The following is a 16,810-nucleotide window of genomic DNA, read 5'->3' as shown; positions in this document are numbered from 1 at the left end:
GAAACAACAACACTAGGCAAAAAGTCATTAAATTCATTAGTATAAAAGCTTGTTTTAGCATAAAATCTCACTTTTGTTTTTCTGTTTCTCTTTGCAATCTCTCTTTTTTTTTCCTCTCGTTGCTCCACTCTTTTTTTTTACTCTCAGCCACCTCTCTATTTTCTTTTTCACTCTCTCTTACTCTTGATGTTTCGGCCTCATTCTCCTTTTTCCTCTCACTCTCTTTTTCATTTTCACTCTCTTTTTTTCTTTCACTCTCTTCTTTTTTTGAACTTTCGGCCTCACAATTGTTTTTCAACTCATTTTCTCTTTTTCTTGAGGTTTCAGCCTCACCCACATCTTTTTTTTCTCTCTTTCTCTCTCCCCTTTTCGGTCTCACTATTTCTTTTTTACTCAATCTCATTCTCACTTTTACTCCCTCTTTTTTTTATCAATCTCTCTTTTCAGCTCTGGTTGGTGCTCATGGACCTATCTTGGAGTTAAAAGAGCGAGTTTGATTGTTTTTCCATCATTTTCAAAACTGTACATGTTCCTTAACCCACGTGGATCACCTTCCTATCTTATTGACATGGCTTTCCCAACAAAATATGGCTAGCATGCATAGACACTACATCACAAAGTACCACATCCTGGTATTTTCTAATTGAAAAAGAAACTAGCACTTGCTTATTTACCCTAACCTCCCCACAATCACTCAACCACTGCAACTTGTATGGTCTAGGGTGTTTCAAAGTAGGTAAATTCAATTTCTCAACTAAAGTAGTGCTAGCCAAATTAATACAACTCCTCTCATTAATGATTATACTACATATCTTGTTGTTGATGTGGCATATAGTATGAAAAATGTTCTCGCTTTACTGCTCCATATCATCCATCTTAAGTTGTGTATTGAGAGCATGCCTGGCAACAAGAGACCCACCATATTCTTCATTCTTACACTTATGTTCAATACTAGGCTCATGCCTCCTCCTATCTCTCCCACCTTGCAGTTTTCTACACACTGCATCTCGTTGATCCATCCTATTCCTCATTTCACCTAACACCAAGTTCAACCACTCAAAATGTTGTTGCATGGCTTGCAATACAAAGGATGAGTTGTCTGCCATCCCCTTTGGTGATGAGTCACTCCAATGAGACATCGTAATGTTCTGCACAAAATGAATGTTAGTGGAAAACCTCACACACTCCCTTATATGTTGATACTCGAATAATCGCACTCCACTCATGTTTCACTCTTAATTGGGTTTTTTTTTTTTTTTTTTTTTTTTTTTTTTTTTTTTTTTCTGCTAATAGTCTCACATTAACTTGCCTTTTACCTCAAGAGTTTTCCCGCTCAAGTTCTTTAACAACTAGTTAAACTAAATCAAGACAATATAATCTTGTTTTATTCCAACTAGTAATTAGGTTCAAGAGATATGAACAAGAAACAAGAAAGAAATAAAATAACACGAGACTCAAAGAGTTTATACGAAAGAAAGAGTAATTATAAAATAAGATACCAACAATAATGATGTATTCAGCCCCTTTGAAGATAAGGTTCAATCAACAAATGTCTTTCTTTCTCTTTGTTGTAACTATGTAGCAACCTTTGAATATGCTACATTTTCTTTTCTTTTCTTTTATTTTCTTTTCCAGTTATCTTTTCTTTTCTTTTCCTTTCCTTTCCTTTCTTTTATTTTCTTTTATTTTCCTTTCTTTTCTTTTATCTTCTTTTCTCTAATTCAATCACAAACAACAATATTCAATTGTGAAAATCAAGCAATTGAATTCAATCATAGAAGAATTGACAATAAAGTAGAAGAGAATCAATGGAACGACACTCTAAACAATTGACAAACTTAGAGATGTAAGAAATCTTAGAATTTAGAAACCCTAGGTGATGCAAATTTTAGCCAAACCAAAACCCTAAGAATTTCGGCAGCCTACTTTTTGTTTTGTTTTGTTTTTTATTTTTTATTTTTGGCAACCCTAGAACAATGAAGCCCTAGAATTAAATTTAAAGATGTAAGAATTAAAAGATAGAATTAGACCTGATTGGAAACCTTGTTCTGAATACCAATTGATATGAACTCATGGGAATAGAATCCCTTGAACCCACAATCAATTTGAAAACTCATCCAAGAAAGTCAAAATCAAGCCAATGGAAAATTTAGACCGGTTACGGAACTCGTTTCAAGAATCTAGACTAAATAAAAGTCTAAACCCGTTGAACAACCTATCTCAAGAACCTAAATTATAAGGAAAAACGCCACAAAGGCTGTGATTTACCTTTTATAAGTTTAAAAGTTCATTAAAAAACAAGAGGAGATAAACTCAACTCACAATGAATAAATTCATCAAATTTCATAAACTAATAAAAATGAGGCTACAAAGAGTATTTAAACCAAAACCCAATTAAAACCCTAGCCAAAATAAAACCCGTTCTTCCAAAACTACCCCTGAATGAATAGTGATGCGGCTACAGTAAATTCTTGAAACCCTTGTTCAACAAAATAAAGCATATGCAGGCTAAGCATCCTCAAGTCCAATTATTCTAGACTAATTTTTATAACTAATAAAATAAGCCTTTTAAATGAAATAAACAAGTCTAAGGCCTTCAATCACATAAACATAATAATAGACCCTAATTTATATTGCATTCTTCCATAGCTTGTATCACGTGGATAAAAAATGGTTCTTCTTCTTTAAAGCTCATCTTGTATGTTGGGCTCTTGCTAGTTTCTTCCCAAGTAAATTGCAGAATCCTTGCATTGCTTTCTTGATCTTTTTGGCTCTGGATCTTGTAATTGGCTCATCTAGAACTTGAAAATGATCCTAAAGACTAGGTCCATGTTGGTGCCCATCAGACATCCTCAAGCAAATGAGCGGGATGAAGCAACCAACAAGACCATTGTTGGGCTACTAAAGAAGAAAGTAAATGAGAGAAAAGGGGCAAGCAAGCAACCTCACTCTGAGAATGGCCCAACTCAGTGTTCAATTCAGTCACCTTAACTTCCGAGTCTGACAACTACTTTTTGCAAGTCTCCAGAACTTGATTCAGCTGCAAATAATGGCAGTCACGCTCCTTGAGATCTTTTTTCACCGCCGCCAGATCTTGTTTGGCCTTGACTTTCTCACCCTCCCCTATGCTTAGTCTAGTATTGGTTTCTTGGAGCCCCTTCTTCGGAGGTTTGCAAGCGAGCAGTGTATTCAGCCTTCGCCTTATTCAACTCCTCATTCTTTGCTTTCATTTAGTTAAGGCAAGCCACTAGATCATCCCATTCTTTCCTATTAGTCTATGCTTCTTGACGATGACCGCCAGATTCCTCCAAAGAGCTCGCCAACTCCATTCTGAGCGAGTCAACTTGGGTACATAAGGAAGCCAACCCATCTTCAAACTCACAGAAGCGAGACTCAGCTCAGGACAATGTGCCAGCCATCCCCTCCTTCTCAGCACGAGCAATACATATGGCATTATGTGCTTTTCCAATAAAGGAACGCATGGATTGGTTTTCTTCCTCCAATTCCAAATGGTCCTCAACCAAAACGGTCGCCAAGCAATCAACTCCATAAAAAAAAAAAAAAAAAAAAAAAAAAAAAAAAAAAAAAAAGAGAGAAAAAGATGAAAAGAAAAGAAAGAAAAGGTAGTCAAAAACAAAAAGAAAGAAAAAATAAATAAATTTTAAGGCAAATGAACTCTCTGGCGAGAGGGTACTTCGAAGGTTACAAATGGTAGAGTGAAAAGCCTCTTCGCAGCAAATACGCTAGTCCTGAGAGGAACTAGCTAGGCGAGCACTAGATGAACCTCAAGGATCAGGAACCTTAAAGGAAACATCAGGGAAACCTGCCAAACCAGGAGTATCTTGAACAGAATTTGATGGAATTCTCGAAGGAATGCTAGTATTTGCTCCTGAATGTTGATTGGGGAGCAGCTCTGCGTCATTCTCCCAAGCAGCTGATGCCCTAGAAGGACCAGCGAGAGGATTCTCCTCTGGAAAAGTCAAAGAAGGCTCACTACCCCGAGCTGGGGAAATATTGAAAGAAGAAAAGGGGATCGATACCCTACTTTCGGTAGTAGGAGATACTATTAGGAAGACAAGATGCAACTCAGGGGTAACCCCACCAGAGATGGTCCAAGCACGAGCAAGCCAGATGCAAGGGTTGTAGCTCCCACCAATAGGTCTTCAACATCCTCGACCCGAGGGGATCCTCCAAAAGTGTCGAAAGAAGGAAAGTTGATCGATACATTCAGAGGTGCATTAAGGAGTTCTAGGTTTAGAGTTGCAATGTCATCGCCTTCATTTAAGTTGATGTGGTCACCTATCTGTTGAGCAACTAGATATGTTATATTAGATGACAAGGCAACTTGAGCTGCAGCTTCAGTCTCTATTATCGACTCGAGATTGGCCTCGACTTGAGCCATAATCTCGTCAAGGGAATTGGTTGAAGGTACTGGGGGAAGGTCTGATTTTTCCTGACCACTTGCCAAAGGTGGTGGCCAGGGCCCACCCTTTGTGGAACTAGATTCATCTGAAGGTGCCACAATTGCACAAGTTTCTTTTTCTTCCTCCCCCTGCAGTGGGTGGTGGCCCCCTTTTTAAGCAACTCGTCAACGATGGAGCACCTAGAAATTAGCACCCAAAAATGTGCGCCCGACTAGGCACCATTAAGAATCGATCAATATTGGAGGGAGTCAAAATGACATCCAGCCAAGTAAAGCTGGCATTCTTTGCTAACCAAGCCTGCACCAATTGGATACGAGTTTCCTCTTGAGTAGAAAGAAGAATCTAGAATTGACGCTCCTCAGGAACCTGAGACCACAAAGCCCTAGGGGAATTGATGATTCGAAACCTCATCCGCAAGGAATTCCCAACCATCATTCGAGACAAAGAAAAATTTCCTCTGCCAATCCATGGCATGGGAGTACTTACGCTCTAACTGAACTATTTTATTGTGGGACCTAAAACTACAAAGATTCTCATCCAAACGTCTAAGTCCATGAAGAGAAAGAAACTCACGAACCGTGAGATCGAGATATTCATCACTCATGGGCTCCAACACTCGCTGTTAAAGGATGCAGCAAGCCATTAAAATCCTCTAAGCGTTAGGCACCAGTTGGGCTGAGGCAAGTCCCAAGACGTCTAACACGTTACGAACATGTTTTACAAAGGGCAAACGAAGCCCCATCATAAACTTGACCATATACAAAGCAACAGAAATGGTCATACCTCTCATGTTGACAGCGCCGCCGCATTGGTCAGGCAATCCTAAAACCACCGCATCCGGGATGTTGAAGTTGTCCTTCATGGCATCCAGTTCATGATGAGAAATGGTTGAGGACCACCGATGACCCTAAAAAATTGAGTGAGGAACATTTTCCCCTTCCCAATTAGGGTTAGCAGCAGCCCTTTCAGGACGAATAGTGGACTAGCGGGGTCGTGAAGAACTTGCCCCACGAGAGGAAGCCATAGATTCGCAATGAAGATTGAGAGAAAGAGTGCAAAGGAAATAAAGTGTTCAAGAGTAGAAATGAGAGAATCGAAAGAGAAGAAGTGGGAAAGAGAGTATCAGAAGACTATAAATACCCGCGATGGTTGAAGGAAAATCTGTGGAAGGGCGCGAATGCGAAACAACGCTATGACAAAAGGGCACAAATGACGGAAAACCCAGATAACGAAGAAACACTATGATTCTCTAGACTTGTTAGATAAAACTGTACGTAGTAATAAAGCTTCTAATGGTCTACGTTGTACTGTTTATCCACATATAAGCAGCATTGATTTCTTGTCTTTCTAATTAAAAAAAATTTACTCATTGTTTTGCTCTTATTATTATGACATTTGGGGACCAATATTTTCAAACCTTTGTTGATTATTTTTCCAGATGTACGTGGTTTTATCTTATGAAATCTAATACGACATTTAGTTCGTTCTTTACTACGATTAGGACATAACTTAACACCAAAATTCAACAACATAGTTCCTCTTCTTGTACACATGGTTGTTTACGCTATGTTTGACTCTTTCGCATAATCAAACTAAATTTGATTCTAGAGCTAAGCCTTGCATCTTCATAAGTTACCCATATTTTAAAAGGATGTTTTTTCTATGAAAAAGATTTCCATTTTCACCTATGATCTATTCTTCCTCTTCTACTACTGTTTGTACAATTTGATAGTTCTCATACTCCTTCATCTTCATCACTCAATTATGGTCTTCCCTTATCTTCAATCTTTCTAATTTATTCCTTTTGACCATCCTCCTTCAGTTAGATCTCTCCCTTGAAAGTCATCAAAAGATGAAACAGCCCCATAGTACTTATCAACAATAGTATCGTTGTCATTTTTTATTTTTGTTTTGGTTTTTTAACGAAGGGATCGGTATCTTTGTCACCTCATGACCTCTTCCTCACCTAGCACATCGTTGGACAATGTTATTTCTCAAGAAAGTTCTGGTACTCCTTATCGTTTTATTTGGTTCTTTCATATCATAAAATTTCATCATTATATGAAGCTTTCATAGTTGCTATCTTAATTGAAATTGAACTTCAATTTCTTCACCAAGCTGTTAAAACTGAAATCTCCTTACTGGTGTAAGGCTATGACAGTAGAGATCAAGGTCCTAGAGGCAAATACCATTCAGATAGGACTATAAAATGCTACAAAACTAGATCAGTACGTAGATCATGAAATTGAAGCTTTGGGAATGCTACCCAAGGCTTAAATGTTCAACAGAACAGTTTCATTCAAAGCCATAAACATTTTTATAATGGCATGTACGTGTGTTGTAACACTCGGACCCAGCCAAGCCCCATTTTTTTTTTCCGACTTATGTGTATGAAAAATCCAATTGACTGTTCGAGTATGGTTTAAAATCTTTTTTTTAAGGATTATGATATTATTGGTTAAATTTTTTTTAAACCCCCACCACGCACGAGTCTAGGACTCCCATGCACGTACGCTTCTCATCTCCTCAGCTTTAGGGTTTTGTATTTTCTTTTTTTGTGTTTCCAATCACCCACGTATTCACACGTTAACTTCAATTCACGCACATTTCCATTCTATTTTCACGATAACCGTCCCAATATATAGATAGAACTCTTACATGGAAGATGGAAGTGATCTCTAACCTAGACTAGAGTGCCGCTACACCATCCAGAACTCAAGCCGCCTCCCCATACAGAATCGACGCAACCCGTGCATGCACCGCATCTCCACGGATCATAGCTCCACCTCGCCATGCACCACCTCCATTTGACCATCACTGGAGCTCCAGCCCCTCCGCCGTACACTACTGCACTACCATCAAAGTACCGAGAACAACCACCTGCATAGTGAACCAAAACTCTTCTGTTTTGGGTCCAAAAAACAAAGCAATTGGTTGCTCCTCCAAGCATGGTAGTTTCGCACTACCAACCCTTTCAGACATCTCCTCCAAGGCGCAAAGGGAACCCATAGTCCAGCATCTCAGCCACGCCTAGCCGTGCCACCGTCAATAGTCACCCAGGCCGTCGCCTCAGGTAACTCTCTCAGTAAGGAGCTCTCCGTCTCCTACTCAGTGCTCTTATATCTCTCTCTCTCACTCATCACTTTTTCTCTCAGTACTATGCCGTTGGGATAGCATCCTTCTTCACCGCACACCTTCCCTGACAGTGAGCCTCCATCGCACGCCTCCTTCTCATCTCACAGTAAGTTTCCGTTTCCTTCCGCATGTCGTGGCCCTCGTTCTGTCACTCTCCATTTTCTCTTTCTCTCGTGCTTAGCCTAGCTTGACAGCATCTCTGCCGCTCGCCTGCTCTCTAGCCGCGTCGCCACTACCTACCCAGTCCAACCGTCGCATGCTGCCACATGATTTCTCCGTGAGTAAGCCCCTGCCATGCAAAGTTTATTTGTTTTATGCAGGTTATTTTTGTTTTCAAAGAATTAAATGAAATTACATTAGTACCCTTTACTACATGTTGTATTAATGTGCTTTTAAATTTTTATTATGTATTTGTACACTCTTATTTAATTATGATTACAGAAAATCACTTAAGTATTTTAACATGCTATTAAGTAAAGATTTATTTTAAGAGTAAAAAATATTGGTGTAATGTTATTTTTACACTTTAGATATGATTTAGTCTATTTAAAAAATAGTTATGGTTTATTTTAAAATATTTTGGGATAATTATATTATCTAGTATTAAACTTTATAGTTTGTTTTCAATAATAAATAGGTTAGACTTTTAAATGTATTAGTCAAAGTTATTAAATCAACATTGATGATTTTAGAAACTGATGATTTATAATTTTAAGTTTTGAGGAATTAAATAGGTTATTTTAGAAGCTTAGCCTTAGATATCGAAACACGTGATTAATTAATTATTGTTCGACATTTTTTAGGAAAATTCTGAAAAAATTAAGAAGTTCAGGTAAGCGGGGTTCCTATGCTAAACTTTGCATAAAATAAGAATGAACTGAGGTAGATTTGTGAAAATGTGCATCGTATATTTTGAAAAGAAATGTGAAACTAACCTCAGTTATTTATTCTTCATTACTCATTGAACTCTGATGAAAGAGAGTATTTTTGTCATGACTGGTGTAAACATGAGCTTATTTTTGGCATTCTATTTTTGACCTATGTAAAAAGAGCTAATATGAAAATTTGTGCATAATTATGTAAATATGATTTGGATCTGCTTTGATTATGATGATGATATGATTTTGATCAATACTCTGTTTGGATAAAGATGTGATTTCTGAAAACTTTTGGCATTGTAACGCCCCATTCCCAGAGGTCCAGAGAGTTAACTCTTAATACCTAAAATCAACTTAAATAACACAACTATAAAATCCAGAAAATCTCATAAAATATTAATCCATTTAATCAATCCAAATATCTAAGTTCCTCCACGGGGACAATAAAGAAAATCTCAATAACATAAATTAAAAACTCTCCAAAACTCGAAATTATCCTTAACTCATCAAATCAAAACACCCGAAAAATAAAATCAATTTACTATCTATGACTCTCAAATAAGCACTTGTACCCTCAGGCACTTATTCCATTTCGATCATCGCACCTTGCTAAAACTTCCTACTCTTGTTCTCCAGCTGAACCATCAAAATTATCTGAAAAATATATAGAGATAAGGGGTGAGTTATCAACAACTCAGTAAGCAGAAAACATATAACAGTGTGTAAACATGAGCATTTTCATAGAGTTCAGAATGTAGAAACAAAACATTTCAGTATCAATATGCAAATCTCAAAAATACATATTATCAGAAAATCAGAGCGATTTTTCAAACATTTTATATTCAGAGAACTAACTTTTCATATTCAAAGACTCCTTTGGCACAACATGATTGAACAACTTTATCTTATCATATCATATCTGAGCATCATATCAGAACAAAAACCATGTTTAACTCCCGTGGTAGGGTTGTGCATCCTACGGAAAGCCAAGCAGAACATAAATCACCATGTTAACAAAGTGATTGCACTCAGAACAGAAAACCACTATTATATCCCGTGGCGGGCTAGAGGTCAATATTGTATCCCGTGACAAGGCCAGAGGTCACTATTATATCCCGTGACAGGGCCAGAGGTCACTATTGTATCCTGTGACAGGGTCAGAGGTCACTATTATATCCCGTGACAGGGCCAGAGGTTACTATTGTATCCCGTGACAAGGCCAGACATCAGAGCAAAACAGAATCAGAATCACCATATCAGAATCAGAATCAGAGTCAAAACAAAATCAGAAAGTCATGCCGAAGGTTTTCAGAAATCATATCATATCAGAGTACAGAACATCTTCAGAACAGAACAGAATCAGATTACAAAACATAATTTATGCACAAAATTTCATATTTGTTCTCTTTTTCAAAGTTCAAAAACAGAATGTCAAAAATAAGCTCATGTCTACACCAAAGGACCTCATAGTATAGGAACCCCGCTTACCTAAACTTCTTAGCTTGTCAAAATTTTGTTCAAATCAATGTCGAGTCAACTATAAATCATCACCTATAAAATAATCATGTAATTCTGTAAATTTCCAATCAATCACAAATTTACACCATTTAAGCCTAAGCTTTTACTATATCTATTTTAATTCTTCAATACCTAAAAATTCCATAACCTTAAAATATCCTCATTCTCTAAATTTCCTTGATACCGATCAACATTTAAGATAAGTACTAGTAAAAGTTTCATTAAATAATAAATAAATAAAAAGCTTTAATCATAATTTAAATGTTCAAAATAAAATTACACTCTATAAAAAAATAATTTGCTACCAATAATACAAAATAAACATCCTATTTATTTTTGTAAAAAATTTCTTATACTTCCCACAAAGACCATGTAAAAATAGATTTAATATAAACATAATACCAAATTGAAACCACCCCATAATAAGGGTAATATTGTAATTTCATATCCAAAGATATGAAAAACTAACTTTACGTAAATTATTGAGAAAATGTTGAATGAGTTTACGTGCAACAGTAGGCGAGGCGGGGCGCGAGATACTCACCAAGAAGAGAATGAAAGACGCAACGGCAGTGCTGGGCGGAGGTCGAAGGTGGTCCACGCGGCAACAGAGCACTGAGATTAAGAGAGAGAGAGGGAGAGAGATGAGCGAGAGAGAGGGAGAGAGGGAGCCAAAGAGGGAGACAGAGAGGGACGAAGAGTGAGAGAGCGAGAGGAAAAAAAAACAGCATGTGAGGGACTCGCTGTGAGGGTAGCGACGAAAAGGAAACAAGGAGGCTGGGAGCGGCGACAGTGTCATCTTTCACAGCTGAGGCAAACGGCATGGGCGGTGGCTTAAGGGCTGTGGGTTGGTTGAGTCAAGATTACTCTGTTTCGGGTATTAAAAATAGGGGTCGTTCGGTGGTAGTGAAGCAGAGTCTTCCGCCGTGTAGGGGGCTTGCCGTGTGGGTTGCGGGGTGGAAGAGCTTCAGTGGTGGTTGTGAGGTTTGGGCAGGGTGGCTCTGTGCGGTGGACCTACGCGTGATTGGCTTTCATGGAGTAGCTCTTGGTGGGTGGGTCTCTTGCCGTGATCTTAATACTCGTGGTCGAGTTTGACCTATGCTGGTCATGGGTGGTGCACTGCAGAAGTACACGGTGCAGTTTTGAGCCTAGGTGATGGCCGTTTACGGTAGAAGGATGGGCGTCGGTTTTTACGTGGAGATGGAGGTTGGCGTCGAACTAGGAGGGCTGGGTGGTTCTTGCAGCTGGTAGCAGCGACAACACAGGGCAATTCTCCAAGGTATAAGATGAAAGTTTATCTTTATATGAGTGGTTTCTGTGATCAAAATAGTGGGCGGCTGCTAAAAACCCTAGATGCGAAGATCATGTACGTGCATGGCACCAAACATGGAACGTCAAGTGGTTCCTGGCTTCATGGGCTTGGTTGAAAGCTCACGGGTTGGGCTGGGAACCAAAATGGGTTGGGCTCAAAAGAAAAATAAAATACACTCAAACAAGCCCAGTCCGAAAATAAAAGGGTCCAACAAAAGAAAAAAAAAACAAAATAAAAATAAATAAAAGCCAATTAAAAACACTGCAACTCATTATTAATAAAATAAGAAATAATTAAAGTCCAACAATAAAATTATTCATTAAGGCAAAAAAAAAAAAAATTTACATGCAAACAATAATTAATATTTAGAAAGCACATCAAAATAAATTTCACAACTTAAAAAAATATAATATAAATGCAACCAGAAATCCGATAAATTTAAAACAAGAGAACTAATATTTAACTAAATTAAAAAAAAAAAATCCTTCAATTAAAAAAAATGCACTAAAATGCAGGGTATTACAGGCATGATTCTCTAATTCTGAATTTGATTTTGTTTCTACTCTATTCAGTTACGGCCCCGTCACGGATTATAATAATGGACACGGCCCAACCACGGGTAACAATAGTGGATACGGCCCAACCACGGGTTACAATAGTGGTTACGGCCCAACTACGGATAATAATAATAGATACGGCCTTGCCACGGGTTATAGTAGTGGTCTCTGTTTTGAGTGCACACCTTGGTGACAGAGTAATTTATGTTCTGTTAGCTATCCGCAGATGCACAACCCTACCATGGGGGTTATACATGACTTTTGTTCTGATATGATGTTCTGATGATGATGATCATCATTTATGCTATGCCAAAAGATATTTTTGAATGAAATTATTTCTAAATCTTCGCTCTGATATTTTGATAACATGTTCTGCTTCCGCACTCTGAAAATAAAAATGTTTTGTTCTACATTCTGATCTCTGTAAATGCTCATGCTTACACACTGGTATATGTTCTCTGCTTACTGAGTTGTTGATAACTCACCCCTTATCTTTATATATTTTCAGATAATTTTGATAGTTCAGCTAGAGAACAAGAGTACGAAATTTTAGCAAGGTGTTATGATCGTAGTGGAATAAGTGTCTGAGGGTACAAGTGCATATTCAAGAGTCGTAGTTAGTAAATTGATTTACTTTCGGTATTTTTGATTGATGAATTAACGATATTTTCGAATTTTTAGAGAATTTTTAATGTATGTTATTGAGAACTTATTTGTTGTCCCTATGAAGGAACATAAATTTTTGAGTTGAGTAAATGAATTAATATTTTATGGAGTTTTCTTGATTTTATAGTTGTGTTATTTAAGTTAATATTAGGTATTAAGAGTTAACTTTCAGGACCTCCAAGAACAGGGCATTACATGTGTGATCACACAAATGATATCGTCTGAAAAGAAAGGTCGAATGATAAAAAAAAAAAAAAAAAAGACTTTTTAATTGCTAAGCTCACAACTTTCGTGAGCTGATTTTTTCACCATCTGATGTGAGGCTGCTGCAACCTATCCTTTAAAAATATAAGCACCCTTTCCTAGTCAAACCATGCAATGCAGAAACGTTCAATTAGGTGATCAGCTATTGTTCTCCACCATATATGATTTTACAACTAAATAAATAGAAAGACTAAGTTGATTATTGTAATTTTGGTGGTTTTATTATTTATATATATCATAGCATATAACAGTGTGAAAACTTCTTAGGAAGCACTTCCTCAGCAACTTTGTGAAAAGAAGCCCATCCAGCTAGTAATTGGTCTTTCCATGACTAAATAAATATCTCCATAAGTTACAAAAATAACACCAATACTTTTCTAATTCAATGGTAAAAATTAGAACACCAAATACTTTTCTAATTTGATGGTGTCAAATGTGTCAAAAACCCAACCAATTCAATGCTATTTATAGATTTTTCCCTGACAAAACTCAACTAACTTCCAGACGGGAACTTCTCTGCTACAAACTCGTTTTCTACGTGATCTTCCGGACATTTTTGTATCCCCTACATCATTTGACTCGGTCGACGTGATGTTTGCCTCGGATAAATTAAAATGGTAAAGATAAAACTTGTGGGGTTTTCAGGAGAGGAAAAGTTCTATATATAGGACCATTACTGCCAACATCTAAAAAAAAACCCATTACTTCTAAAAACCAAAAGCCGATTCAGCCATGAAGATTCCATCACGTTCACACGTCCACATGCTGTCGTACCTCCTCGTGTTATTGCTTCTCCCCTTGCTGGCCTCCTCAGCCGACCCCGATTCATTACAGGATTTCTGTGTGGCGGATCAAAGTGCCAGCTCTATATCAGTTAATGGCTACCCTTGCAAACCTGCCTCAAAAGTAACAACCGATGATTTCTTCTTTGATGGTTTGACCAAAGTGGGTGACACATCAAACATCTTTGGCTCAAGCGTCACTGCGGGTAATGTCCTTTCTTTTCCTGCACTCAACACGCTTGGGATTTCAATGAACAGAGTGGACTTAGCTGCGGGAGGACTTAATCCACCCCACACTCACCCTCGTGCAACCGAGAGCGGCGTTGTCATCTCAGGGCAGGTACTTGTGGGGTTTGTGACACCTGGGAATGTGTATCACTCTAAAGTCTTGTATGCTGGGCAGATGTTTGTCATTCCTAGAGGACTTGTACACTTCCAAAAGAATGTTGGAACAGGGATTGCCCTTATCGTCACTGCTTTCAACAGTCAGTTACCTGGGGCTGTGGTCCTTCCCTTCAATCTATTTGCTTCAACACCCACGATTCCAAATGATGTTCTAGCTAGGGCCTTCCAAGTAGAAGAAAAGGTTATCGAATCTATAAAGCCGAAGTTCAGTTCTTGAGCTAAGACCTTCCAATCCAGATAATCTCCCCTTTATCTGAAAATTGTGTTGTAGTAATGCTTTTGATTTGAGGTTGCCTGCCTTCTATTCTTTTGTTGTTATTCTTTGTGTTGATTCATTGTGTTGATGTGAAGTTCAGTTGTTGTAATGCTTGTGTTGTTATTCAGGTTGTTTATCTTTATAGTCAAGGTTGTTTATGATTGACATTGATTATGGATGACGAGCTGAAGTACTAATCCTGCTCCTGATCCGCTTAGACCCACGATACTAAATTGCTCTTTCGAAACGACCACCAACCTGCATTAGGCTGTGAGGTTTGAGCATATTCCCTTGTTGCTTGTGATAGCTGAAAATCAAGATTAATTGGTTAGAAAACCATACAGCATATAATTCCAGTAAAGTTTTGGGGGAAAGTACGTCTTCTGTCCTCCAAGTTAGTCGTTCCAACTAGTGTATCGCACCCAGCAATCAAATTAGCACCTCCATTAAGAGTTGATAGTCCAGATTGTGCCATGTCATCTATTTCTCGCCCTCTTTGCTGTCAGACTTTGATAAAGAATGCAATTCAAGAAAAAGTAATAGTGGGAGCTGGGACCAATATGTCAGTCTCGGTAGTTCAGTGTATCATATACAGCATATCTCCTCAGCGTATCCAACAAGAAACTGCGTAACAAAAAACAATGTGTAACGCCTGTTCCTGAAGGTCCAAAGAGTTAACTCATATTATCTAAAATCATTTAAAATATCACAACTATAAAACTCAAAAGACTCCATAAAATATTAATTCATTTGCTCAACCAAAATATCTCTGTTCCTTCAAATGGACAACAAAGAAATTCTCAATAACATAAATAAAAAACTCCCCAAAAACTTAAAAAATCCTTAACCGAACACATCAAAATATTCAAAAAATAATCAATTTACTTAATATGACTCTCAAATAAGTATTTGTACCCTCAGACACTTATTCCTCTATGATCATCACACATTTCTAAAACTTCCTGCTCTTGTTCTCCAGCTGAACTATCAAAGTTATCTAAAAAATATTAGGAGATAAGAGGTGAGTTATCAACAACTCAGTAAGCAGAAAACATATACTAGTGTGTAAATATGAACATTTACAGAGTTCAGAATGCAGAACAAAATACTTTCTTTCAGAATGTATAATCAAAATATTTATTTTCAAAATGCAGAGTCAGAACATGTTATCAAAATTATTAGAGCGAAAGTTCGAAAATATTCAAAACCAAAATCCCTTTGGCATAGCATAAACTGAAACATCACATCACATTTTATCATATCATAACAGAGACCATGTTTAACCTCCTTGATGGGATTGTGCAAACCCTAGCCGCCAACCGAACAGAAACAAAATGTGAATCTTACAAAGCACTTTGGCATACCATACCAGAGCATCATCAAAACAGAGGCCATGTTTAACCCCCATGGTAAGGTTGTGCATCTGCGGATAACCAAGCATACGCATATCAAGACTGAAACAGAATACCACTATTCTTTCTAGTGGCAGGGCCATATCATATCCGAACAGAAGCCATGTAAAACCCCTGTAGTAGAGTATCTAACAGCAACATAATCCGATACAGAACCAGATAGTCATGCCAAAAGTTTTCAGAAATCACATCTTATCAAATCAGAGCACTGAACAGAATCATAATAGAATTAGATGAAAGATACATAATTTATGCACAAAAACTCATAAGTTTCATATTCGCTCTTTTTGCACAGTTCAAAAATAGAATGCCAAAAATAAGTTCATTTCTACACCAGTCATGTCAGAAAATACTTTATTCTTAAACAGAATCTCTTGAATAATGCAGAACAAATAACTGAGATAGTTCACATTACTTTTCATAACCAAACATGCATATTTTTCAAATATCAATCTCAACCCATTTTATTTTTATGCAAAGTCTAGTATATGAACCTTGCTTATCTGGAGTTCTTAGCTTTTTCAGAATTTTCCTTAAAAATGCCGAACAATAATTAATCGTCACCTATAAAATAATCACGTAATTCCTGTAAATTTTCAGTCAATCACGTATTTCGATATTTAAGCATAACCTTCTAAAATAACTTATTTTAATTCCTCAAAACCTAAAATTCTCAAAACATCAAAATATATCATTACTTTCTAAAATCATTAATGTCCATTTAATAATCTTGACTAAAACATTTAAAAATCTGACATATTTACTATTGAAGTGTAATTATAAAATCTGATACTAGATAATATAATTATACCAAAATATTTTAAATTATACAGCAACAATATAATAAGCTAGATCATAATAAAAAAAATACAATATTATTGTTTACTTTTTGAAAGAAAAACCTTGCTTAATACCAATTTAATTTACTTAAAATATTTCTGTAAAACATAAATAAATTAGAGAGTACTAATACATAATAAAAGTTTAAAAGCACATTAATACAACTTGTAGTAAAGGGTACTAATATAATTTCATTTAATTAATAGACCAACTATTCGGTAAGGTATAGTTAGGCATTTTATTGTTTGAAAACATATATAACATGCGTGAAATTAGCTTTGCATGGCAGGGGCTCACCGAAAAGGGAACATGTGACGACACAGGGAGTTGGTTGTGGTCAACAACGGTGAGGGCGGCACCT

At 37.0% G+C, this 16,810-nt stretch overlaps 1 protein-coding gene across 1 annotated transcript; it reads left to right on the top strand.

Annotated features, from left to right (window-relative positions):
- The first annotated feature begins 13,486 nt into the window (after positions 1 to 13,486).
- LOC121236597 (germin-like protein subfamily T member 1) lies at positions 13,487 to 14,289 on the top strand. Its single transcript, XM_041133041.1, has one exon. It carries the CDS (start codon positions 13,487 to 13,489, stop codon positions 14,156 to 14,158), a length of 672 nt encoding a protein of 223 aa, XP_040988975.1. The 3' UTR covers positions 14,159 to 14,289.
- The last annotated feature ends 2,521 nt before the right edge of the window (positions 14,290 to 16,810 follow it).

Source organism: Juglans microcarpa x Juglans regia, chromosome 6S (assembly GCF_004785595.1).
Source record: "Juglans microcarpa x Juglans regia isolate MS1-56 chromosome 6S, Jm3101_v1.0, whole genome shotgun sequence".
Lineage (NCBI taxonomy): Eukaryota > Viridiplantae > Streptophyta > Magnoliopsida > Fagales > Juglandaceae > Juglans > Juglans microcarpa x Juglans regia.
The sequence above is the reverse complement of the archived record's forward strand: the minus strand, read 5'-3'. Positions and strand labels throughout refer to the sequence as shown.

Bases quoted from the DNA above. Each gene is read 5' to 3' on its own strand.
- LOC121236597 (XM_041133041.1), top strand. From the start codon at position 13,487: ATGAAGATTCCATCACGTTCACACGTCCACATGCTGTCGTACCTCCTC.